Genomic DNA, 11276 nt, shown 5'->3' with positions numbered 1-11276 from the left:
CCTTTGTTCATTGTTCACTTTTGCTGACCTGGCTTGGTAATATTTTTCCTGTTGGGAAAGTTGTTCATGTGCTGCAACTGATGATCTGTCTCCTCCCTTCTGCTGCCTCCATACCACCTGCCCCGAATTCCCCCGCTGGCAGCAGGCTCTTTTGAATGCCCGTAACCCTTTGTAGCTCTCTTTCTTATAGCACTTCTCATTTCCACCTACCGGTACTTCTGGTGTAAATATACCTCACTCTCCGTTTCCTAGAGGGCTCCTGAGGATCTGTGCTAGTTCTTCCTCTCTCTGTGCCTGCTCTAAGGAAAGGCCACGGGAGCATACAGCAGAAGGAAAGAGCACTTACCAGAAAAATGAATTGGCTGGAACCTTGATCTTGGGTTTCTAGCCTCCATAACTAGAAGAAAATAAGTTTCTGATGTTTGAGCCACTTAAGTCTACATTTTATTATTGCTGCCGGCACAGAATGAGAGACATGTGCCCTGAAACAAATTCAGAAATGAAAACGACCAGATAACTAGAGGACACACAAATCAAAGTGATGACCTGCTCACTACACTGCCTGCTGCCTGCTTGTCTGCTCCCCAACAGGGCCGAGACCATGCTGGCTCCCAGCCCTCCATGTTCCCCGCAGATCACTGCCGTGGCTGTAAAAACAGGAGAACCTGAAGGTCAGCCAGGCTTTGGGAAGCTAACGTCTGAGATTCGCTCTGTTCTCAATAGCCCAAAACGTTAGCCACGCGCACAGCAGAATTCAACCCCAAAGTCAAAAGGTTTTCCTTGAAAATAGACTTAATTTTATTCAAATTAGAAATATCTGTCACTCTCTGCCAAACCACCTCCAAACAAAGGTATCCTCTGGACAAATGAAAAGAATTTCCTAGGGAAAAATTTTAAAGATAGTAAAAGAAAACTTCACATTTCTTTAATGGGGATCGATCGATAGAAAGTTACATAATCAGAAAGTGTTAACCTCTGACCTGTCCACAGGTGTGTGGATCATTCACTGGGAGGGAAAGGGGAGGGGGGAGTGGCAATCACCACTGAGATTTGCAGTTGCAGAAGTTCACATCTACCCTGTCAGTTAACACAGAGTAACAGGTGAGCCGAGGAGAACCGAGAGGCAGAGGACAGGGCGTTCCTTCTGAGAACACCTCTCTGTGTTCAGCTGAGCAGGCACAGGCCAAGAGTAAAAAATCAATGTTCTATGATCGGTCACTTTAAAGACAAGCTCCGTTCCTTCTGGCACTACTGACATTCCACCACGCTAGGTTCCAAATTCTAGAAAAAGGTAAAAAGATTAAAAACGGAGAATGGAGGAACTGCTGCCCGTGCCTGGAGGAAGGGAACATAGTGCCCTGGGCTCCATCTGCCAGGCAGCACCCGCGGGGCAGGGCGCTGGCTTCTGCACCGGGCTGGGGGCCGGCACCGCACGCTCCGGGCAGCTCCGGGCAGGGCTCCTGGGAAACCGGGCTACTGCGCCATCTTGCGGATCATGTAGTTGAGGATGCCCCCGTTGCGGAAGTAAGTGAGCTCCACGTCGGTGTCAAACCTCATGACTGCCTGGAAGGTCTTCCCGGTGTCCAGCTTCGAAGACAAAGAAGCGGAGAAGCGTCACTGGGGAGCAGGGGGGCAGCTCAGGAGGAGGAGCATGTGCCGCCCGGGTCAGCACCGGGGACTGGACCAGAGGGGACCGCACACTGGCACTGCCTGGGGACGTGGGGGTCTCAGGCCCGCCCAGACCCTGATTCAGACGCTGCATTTTAAACATCCCCAGCGACTCATCCACATGGGAAGGCACTGCAGTGTGAGTGATGGACCGGAGAGGCACTGCGGGTGTGAGTGATGGACGGGAGAGGCACTGAGGGTGTGAGTGATGGACAGGAGAGCACTGAGGGTGTGAGTGATGGACAGGAGAGCACTGAGGGTGTGAGTGATGGACGGGAGAGGCACTGAGGGTGTGAGTGATGGACGGGAGAGGCACTGCGGGTGTGAGTGATGGACGGGAGAGGCACTGAGGGTGTGAGTGATGGACGGGAGAGGCACTGAGGGTGTGAGTGATGGACAGGAGAGCACTGAGGGTGTGAGTGATGGACGGGAGAGGCACTGCAGTGTGAGTGATGGACGGGAGAGGCACTGAGGGTGTGAGTGATGGACAGGAGAGGCACTGAGGGTGTGAGTGATGGACAGGAGAGCACTGAGGGTGTGAGTGATGGACGGGAGAGGCACTGAGAGGCACTGAGGGTGTGAGTGATGGACGTGATAGGCACTGCGGGTGTGAGTAATGGACGGTGGAGGCACTGAGGTGTGAGTGATGGACGGGAGAGGCACTGAGGGTGTGAGTGATGGACGGGAGAGGCATTGAGGTGTGAGTGATGGACGGGAGAGGCACTGAGGGTGTGAGTGATGGATGTGAGAGGCACTGAGGGTGTGAGTGATGGACGGGAGAGGCACTGAGGTGTGAGTGATGGATCTGAGAGGCATTGAAGGTGTGAGTGATGGATGTGAGAGGCACTGAGGTGTGAGTGATGGACGTGAGAGGCACTGAAGTGTGAGTAATGGACGGGAGAGGTACTGAGGGTGTGAGTGATGGATGTGAGAGGCACTGAGGGTGTGAGTGATGGACAGGAGAGGCACTGAGGGTTTGAGTGATGGACGTGAGAGGCACTGAGGGTGTGAGTGATGGATCTGAGAGGCACTGAGGGTGTGAGCGATGGATGGGAGAGGCACTGAGGGTGTGAGTGATGGATGTGAGAGGCACTGAGGGTGTGAGCGATGGATGGGAGAGGCACTGAGGGTTTGAGTGATGGACGTGAGAGGCACTGAGGGTGTGAGTGATGGATCTGAGAGGCACTGAGGGTGTGAGCGATGGATGGGAGAGGCACTGAGGGTTTGAGTGATGGACGTGAGAGGCACTGAGGGTGTGAGTGATGGATCTGAGAGGCACTGAGGGTGTGAGCGATGGATGGGAGAGGCACTGAGGGTGTGAGTGATGGATCTGAGAGGCACTGAGGGTGTGAGTGATGGACGGGAGAGCACTGAGGGTGTGAGTGATGGACGTGAGAGGCACTGAGGGTGTGAGTGATGGACAGGAGAGGCACTGAGGGTTTGAGTGATGGACGTGAGAGGCACTGAGGGTGTGAGTGATGGATCTGAGAGGCACTGAGGGTGTGAGCGATGGATGGGAGAGGCACTGAGGGTGTGAGTGATGGACGGGAGAGGCATCGGAGAGTTAGAAAGGGGCTGTTTGGGCAGTAGTCACTGTGACTGGGGCATGGTCTTTCAAGCCTCTCTCAGGGCTCCCTGCAGAGGGAAGTGCCTCAGGTCAGGTCAGCGGTTTTGTTGGGGTCCCTGAGGCACTGGGCCCAGCTCCTCACCCTGTTCACAGACCTCAGCAGCTGCCTCTGCCGGGGAGTCTAAGCCCCCCTGGGAACTTGGCGCGGGCACGTCCTCCTTTCCTCACCCAGGAAAGACTCAGGGATGGGGACAGCGTCAGTTGTCCTATCCCTGAGCTTTCACCACTCGTCTCCGGACTAAGTGACACTGGGAGGAATGGGAGAGGCTTGAGGTATGAATGGAACTGATCACTCTATGAATGAACAGAAATACGTGGTATGTTCTGAGGCAGGTAGAGAAGGGCCTGGTAAAAACTCTTACGTCTAATTTAGTCCTACCCTTTGTTTTTCCTTCTTCCAAATCCCACTGATTTCCTTCTAACAAGATGGATTACAAACACAGGGTCCCCGGGAGCTGGCCCTGGCCTGGAGAGGCCCTGGCTCACCTTGACCTGGACTTTCATTCGTGGCTTGAGGTTCTCTGGGATGTTGATGGTGTATCGCTCCCGCCCGGTGAGGCCCAGGGTGTCTGCCGTCTCCCCGGGGAGGTACTCGAGGGGGATCACGCCCATTCCGACCAGGTTACTGCGGTGAATGCGCTCGTAGCTCTCGGCCAGCACGGCCTTGATTCCCTGAGGACCAAGAGAGGGGTTTGGACACAGCCCGGGTTTTCCTTAGACACACACAGACTCAGCCACAGGCTTCCTGAGTCAAAACTTTTCTCACAGCTGCATTCTTTGAAGTCATGATTTACACAGAGAGCTACCCCCTCGCTATAAATAACACAGAAGTCAGTGCTAAATGAGTGCCTACACAGAACAGGCACTGTGAGCCCTTAAATGGCTGCTCTCATTCCCCTCCACCACGCCGGGCGGTCAGGGGAGTGTCTAGCATTCTGAACCCATGCAGTATGAACACACACTGAGCCACTGTGCGACGCAACACCTCTTAGCAAGCTTCCACTGTACCTGGGATCAAGTCTATTATGACTGTAGGCCCACTGGCAGACACGGGAAGACTTAATCAGAGAAGCAACTTATAGAGCATACTATCAAGAGAGTAAAGAATTACCTACTGTGTGCTTTTATACTTCCTGCTACAAGAATCAAATTCTATGGAATATAATCTTGACATTAAACTATTTATGAAGTACATTTTACTGGCAATCTACCAGTATAACTGGCAATACACAACAATGATCGATAAACCAGGATACTTGATTAACTAAAACACCCTATTCTCAAATATTACTTAACTGTAATAGAATATTATGGTACCCCTAAAAGGTCTCTTGATATCTAGGGTACACTCTTAAGAACATCCTTGCATAAGGGTCCCTCAGGGAGCTTGTTAGGAATGTAGAATCCTAGAGTCCTGGCCGGGTAGCTCAGTTGGGTAGAGAGTCATCTCGATTCGATTTGCCAAGGTTGTGCTGGATCCTCGGTCAGTGCACATTCAGAAAGCAACCAGTGGACATTTCTCTCTCTGTCTCTAATCAATCAATACAAATAAATAAACAAACAAACATGTTTTAAAAATGTAGCATCTCGGCCACTACCCCCGATCTACTGCAGATTCCCATGCAGGGAGTGTGGGGAGGAGGAAGAGAGTGATCATTGCAAGTCATGGAAACCATGGCTATGAAGCAGTGGCTCTCAAATTTGCTGCATATTAGAATCATCAAGGGAGGCTTTTAAAATCTGACACCAAGGCCTTTTTCCTTACCCGTTAAACCATAATCTCTTGGGATGAGATTCAGGCACAGGTGTTTTTAAATATTCCACAGGTGCTTCCAAATTTTAAAAATTTATTTATTGACTTTTAGAGAGAAGGGGGGGGGGGAGAGAAGGAGAGAGAGAGAGAAATATATATAGAGAGAAACATCGATTTGTTGTTCCACTTTATTTATGCATTCATTGGTTGATTCTTGTATGTTCCCTGACTGGGGATTGAACCTGCAATTTTGGGGTATCAGGCCCACACTCTAACCAACTGAGCTACCTGGCTAAGACTGTTTCCAAATTTAAAAACAAATTTATGGAGGAAGGGCAGATTCTTCAGGATAACAGATATTTTGGATACATGTATTACATAGTTATTGGGGAGGGGGAGAGTATAAATCTTTGTAAATGCATACTATTCATGTCCCTAGTTCTGTATAAATGGCTGTGCAGGCCTGTCAATGCCACAGATCGCAACTGTGTGACCCTCTCTGTATGAATTCACCTGGGAGACTGCTGAGTGGCCCTGGCTGGGCAGCTACAGGTTGAAGTACATGGTGTCTGAGCAGCCAGGACTCAGAGCAGCTCTACAGCGAAGTCTAGACTCTGGAGCGCCCCCTGGGTGCTGGTTCTCCTTCCCTCCCACCCAACTGACTGGCACTACTGTTAGTGACCAGTTCCCTTCCTCAAACCTCTTCCTTCTTTTCTCTGGTTCTTTTCAGCAGATTCTAAAAAGAGCAGACCCCTGACATACTACCAAATAATCAGATAACCTTTTTTTTTTTTTTTTTTTTTTTTCCCCCTGACAGAGCAAAATGATTGATTTAAAAAAAAAAAAAAAAAAAAAAAAAAAAAAAAGGTGTTGGTTAGTCAGAGATTTTCAGAAGCCTGGCTGTCTGGGGCTGCCTGCCGGACAGCCACATGTTTACAGTACTTGTGGATACCACCTATTTAGGGTTTCCCAAGTGCATGGATTGGCTGGAGCCACACGTTATCTACATTGACATCAGCTAAGTCGTTTTGCCTTCCCTGAATATTGAAGCCGGCAGCAGGATGCTGAAGAGGTGAGAGCTCTCTGCTGCCTGGTGTGGCCCCACCTCTGGGGAAACCTCCAGGTCAAGCCCTGAAAGGCTGAAGGGTCTACAGAGTGTCCTGTTCGCACAGAGAGAGGGCGTCCTTCCCGCTGAGTCTAAGGAGACTGTCACAGGCAGGAAAGAGCACTGTAGGAAGCACATTCCCTGAGTTTACCCAAAGCTCAGGCTCCTGGCTGTTCCCCTTCCAGGACCCTGGCAGCCCGGTCAGCAGCCGCAGCCCTGGCTTGTTCACCTGGGACAATGGCCTTCAACAAATGTCGGGTCCTCAGCCTTGAGAACATTATGAAAACCATGGAATTTCCCCCTTAGAAAAAGACATACAACCTTTTGGATATGATTTCAGAGACTGCACAGACCTTCCGCCCAGCTGCCCTACTGCGACCCCCAGAGAACACGGTTCCGGGACATGTCTGGTCTGAGGGAACATTTCATCTCCAGATCACTCTTCACGGAGAGAAGGGAAGCCAGTGCACCAAGAGGCAGGGGAGGAACAAACGCCACTGCTTTTCTGAGCTGTCTTCCACATCGTGGAGAGTAAAGCACCAGGATGGATTCCTGGCCCCTCTCAGCGTCACTTCCGGTCCATGTCCCTATGTCATACTCACCAGGAGGAAAGGGCCCTTGGCTGCCCAGTCCCGGGAGCTGCCGGAGCCGTACTCCTTGCCGGCCAGAATAATCAGGGGAAGGCCCGCCTGCTGGTACCGCTCAGCGGCATCAAACACATCAAGCTGAGGAAGAGAAACAGAAGGTATTACAGATGTGGTAAAGGCACAGAGTGCAGACACAGGCCTGGGAGACCTGGGAGGGTGTGCAGGGTCTGAGGTCTGCAGTGAGCCAGGTCAGTGCAAAGCCAACGGAAAACTCAGCCAGTCCACAGGTTGGTCTACAGATGCCTGATCTACAGATTCCCAATGAGCTCCATTTATCTACACCGACCAAATTATATTTTACTAGAGGCCTGGTGCACAGATTCGTGCATATTGGAAGGAAATTAATTAGAAGGTGACTAGCGGGGCAGGACTGAGCTAGAGAGGCTGGACGTGTCCTGGAGCCAACTCCTGCAGTCCCTCCCTGGCCAGCCGCACATGGGGCGGTGCCGGGGCTCAGAGGGCGTCTGCAGAGTGAGCAGGGTGGAGTCCCTCAGCCTAGCCTGCGGGGATTAGGCCAAAACCAGCAGTCCGACATCCCCTGAGGGGTCTGAGAGTGCGAGAGGGCATTCTGCAAAGTTGCTGCCTCTCCACAACTCCTGTGTGAATGTCTGCCCCCTGGTGGTCAGCGAGCATCATCCCTACAAATAGGTCGGCTGGTTGCTTAGCCTTTTATATGCATAGATATTCTCTTAACTGAAATGGTTGGTTGTGAGGGTTTTAGAAAAACATTCAAATCCTAAGGCATCAAGGGAAAAAGGAAAAATAGATTAGATTGTTTTTTCCTCTTCCATTGACTGAACTATTTAAAATTAAAAAAAAACAAACCAACACAGAATCCCACCTAAACCTGGGTTTCAACTCAATATCAGAGACTCGTTGATGGTCAATTGTGAAGGGTAGCAAAGCACAAGAAGGTAAGGTTCTGAAATCATTTAAAATGCAAACTTTTATTAGTCACCCTTCTGCATAGAGGTCAAGGTAGAGAGAGTAGAAATATTGATGGGTTAATGCCCAGCATTAAAGGACAGGAGAAGATGAATATTTAAGTGCATATGAGAAATACCGAATAGATTCATTTGTTCTCACAGGGACTCTGAATACTGAGCTGAGACTTCACAGAAACACCTCATGCCATTGCTAGTGGTGGAGCAATGCAACAACTGTGTTTCCCAGCTACTAAGTCGGAAAATAAAATCCCTCTAGAGTAGGGGTGTCGAACTCAATCAGAGAAGGGGCCAAAATCTAAAATCCAGCCTAAATCGCGGGCCGAATGGTTTACTGAACAGTCATAAACTGACAATGTCATAAACTGACAGCGGAGTGCAGTGATGACAGCGCGGTGCGGGCCACATTGCAAGGCCTGGCGGGCTGGATTTGGCCCGCGGGCCTTGTGTTTGACACATGTGCTCTAGAGAGTGCTCCCTTTGGAAGGTATTTAATCAAACCTTTAAGCCAGCATTGATAAACTACTGTTTTGATGGACCGCAGGAGCCTGTGGTTAATTCTCCAGGGCCTTGGCTAAATCTGGGTGGAAGTCTGTATGTGTGCAGCTGGACCGAGCTCATGAATAGAGAAACTTACAAAAACAGTAAAAGCCTCTCTGTCCAACCAAATGGTCTAGACTGCTTCAAAGACCAGAAGGAAACACCCTGCCTGATACTGTCAGAGAGATCTGTCACCAGCGTTGGGTGTTAAGAATGTGGGAGTTGAGTTTGAATCTGCTTTCAGAACTACTGCAGGCTGAGCACCACGGCAGAGCAGGTCATGAAACCCCCGGTCCGGGGGACCAAGCAGCTCTGGATTCCGTCTCCTGACTGCTGTTATAGGAGCCATGCTGCCCGCTAACCCGGCTAGCGTGGGAGCTGTGCTCTCTCCCTCTCCTAGGAAGTTTCTCGTGCTTCTGTGCCTCTGTAACTCCTAGGTGTTAGGTGTGAACAGTCCATTCTCCATTTCGCCAGTTTCATCACATCCCCTAGTTTGATGAGGATTAGGTTCTCTTAAGCACCATTCCCAAGAATCCCTCTGCACCTCTCCTGCCCCCGACCTCCCGATAGAGTGACTTCAGATGGCTGGTATGTCAGTATTGGGTATTTGCATTATGATTATGTAAACGCTATTTACTGCTGAGTCAGGTAATGTACTATGACTTATCTTTCTTGGCAATTTAAAAACTATTTTCACTGAAATTAATAATTTTCATTTTGTGTGTGTGCTGACCAGTTTCTATGTTCCTACCCATTAATTAATCCCCAAACGATCTGCCTAAAGCACAAATCTCCTCAAAAGACACTCAGTCGTATCAGGCAATCCATCCCTGAAAGTCTTTTCCATGGGGCTTCGCTCCTGGAGCCGGCACTGCTCCGTATGGGCTGACGGCGCTCTTGGGGCACCTCCCGGGACCGAGGGGCCCTCCACCCGCATCCTGGGGGTTCCCAGCCCTGCCTTCCCCTGGACCCGACACCTTCCTCTCTTTTGGTGGAACACTGTCAGCTAGCAGGAATTGAGGGATATCTTTTACGTTTTTGAGTATCTGAATATATTACTTTAATTTCATTTGACTGGAGTATGAAGGACAGACCTGTAAGGGGGAAATCAGTCTAAGTTACCAGTGTTGTCTCTGGGCCTCTGATCTCCAGCACATTGTATATAACCTGTCTTAGCTTCTCCGCGAGTTTCCAGATCTCCTTTTTTAAATCCTCAGCCAAAGATATGTTCATTGATTTTTTAGAGAGAGGAAGGGAGAGAGAAATTGATGTGAGAAACATGGATCAGTTGCCTCCTTGAGTGGGGCCAGGGATGGAACCCGTGACCCTTCCGTGCTCTAATGAACTGAGCCACGCTGGCCAGAACCCCGCTGATCTTAACTCCCCAGGGCTGTGACTGGCGCAGGTCATCTTCAGGCGCTCTGCTGGGCACTCAGGGGCCTTGCAATCTGGAGTCTTCCATCTTCCCTCATGGGAGTGTGCGACCATCTCCACTCTTCTCTCTTCAATGTCTCTCTTCAGTCAGATGTTAGGATTCCTCAGTTCAGTCTTTACTTTTCTTAGTTTCTCTCTAATTTCTGCTCTATATTTTGAGAGATTTTTTTTCAACTAACCAACTCTTCCTGTGGAATTTTTAAGGATTTTTTTTTTTTTTTTTTTTTTTTAATTCAAAGAGCTCTTTCTTGCCCTCTAATTACTTTATGCAGGGATGGGAACGTCTGGCCCCTGGGCGATATATAAGGCCACAGAATCATTTGGTCTGGTCCTGCCAAGGCGTTAGGGTGAGTTAATTAGATGTTTGACAACTATAGCAGGGACTTCTTAAGTTGATAATTTCGTATGGCCTGCGAATGATGTTAAAAATATCCAAATGGCCCTGGGCAGAAAAAAGGTTCCTCACCCCTGCTTTACAGCAACAGAAAACCATCTCATCACTCTGAAGAAACAAGGTTTTTTCTGTTTTCTTCTATTCTTTGCATTATCTGTGTTCTCTCCCTTCCTCCCTGTCCTTAGCCTAGGTCTGTCTTTCGAGTTCTCAAATGTCTGTCCTTCTCTGCTCTGTCTCCTTATTTAAGAAGCACCGAACATCTGGCCGGAAGTTCTGTCACGGTGGAATCGCAGATAAGTGACGGTCGCTGCGACAATCAGTGCCCGGAGGCCCCAGTGCTTGTCACGGCAGGGCCTCCCCTTGGTCTCTTGGGCGTCCCGCCATTTAACTGTATCCTTCTTCATCTAACAGTTTGCTCATTACCCCTGATCCACCGAACATCCCTAGCACGGGCTCTGTGCAGGTCCTGGTGAGCAGTGACTGTCTGTGAAGAGACTTCACAAAAACACGATCGGCGGCAGGCGAGGCGGGGGGCACGGTGAACAGTACTGGCTTCGAAGCCGGACTCCCTGGGTTTAAACTCCGTGTCTCTGCCTGCGGCCTGAGGGATACATGAGCTCTCGATGCCGTGGGTTCCCAACTTAAAATGTGGGTAACTATGGTACCCGCTTCTAAGTGTTGTTACGAGTATTATATTAGACAATGCATGCAAACAGCTTAGGACAGTACCTGAGACATAGTAAGTTCTACGTAGATATTAGCTGTTATCGCTTTAGAATAGGTTGGGAAGGTTATTTCTCAAGTGGCCTAGCCCGCTTCCAGCAGCTTCGCCACATTCCTGGGGAAGGGAGGTGACACTGCGGAGCAGACACCAGACTGGCTGTTTCACGTGTCCCTCCGTGTGCGTCTCAGCCTCGGCGCCTGCCGAGGGCGACAGCGCAGTTTCTGCTTCACAGGCAGGAACGCTCAGGCTCCGAGGGAAAGGCACTGCTGTGAGCCACAGCTGGCCTGAGGTGGAGCTGGGACTTGAACCCGGGCCTGACTCAAAGGGCAGGTTTTCCCGGCCTCTCTCATGCCTCCCAGCAGACAATTCCACCATCACAGGTCACATACGGGTTCCCTGTGGGACCCGAGCAGGCCTCCACATGCCTTCTTTCCTCCTGG

The 11276-nt window shown here is 50.2% G+C and overlaps 1 protein-coding gene across 1 annotated transcript in view; it reads right to left on the bottom strand.

The window, feature by feature from the left end:
- Positions 1-903: 903 nt before the first annotated feature.
- Positions 904-11276, bottom strand: part of ACO1 (aconitase 1) — a 61107-nt gene continuing 50734 nt past the window's right edge. The window contains exons 19-21 of the mRNA XM_084898948.1: positions 6756-6878; positions 3782-3967; positions 904-1587 (exon numbers count right to left, since the gene is read on the bottom strand). Of these exons, the coding sequence (XP_084755074.1) occupies positions 1474-1587; positions 3782-3967; positions 6756-6878 (423 nt within the window). The 3' untranslated portion in view covers positions 904-1473. The remainder of the gene's footprint in view (positions 1588-3781; positions 3968-6755; positions 6879-11276) is intronic.

This window comes from Pipistrellus hanaki (assembly GCF_964339955.1).
Source record: "Pipistrellus hanaki genome assembly, chromosome: 11".
Classification (NCBI taxonomy): Eukaryota; Metazoa; Chordata; class Mammalia; order Chiroptera; family Vespertilionidae; genus Pipistrellus; species Pipistrellus hanaki.
Note: the sequence above shows the minus strand (reverse complement) of the source record. Positions and strands in the feature narration are given on the sequence as shown.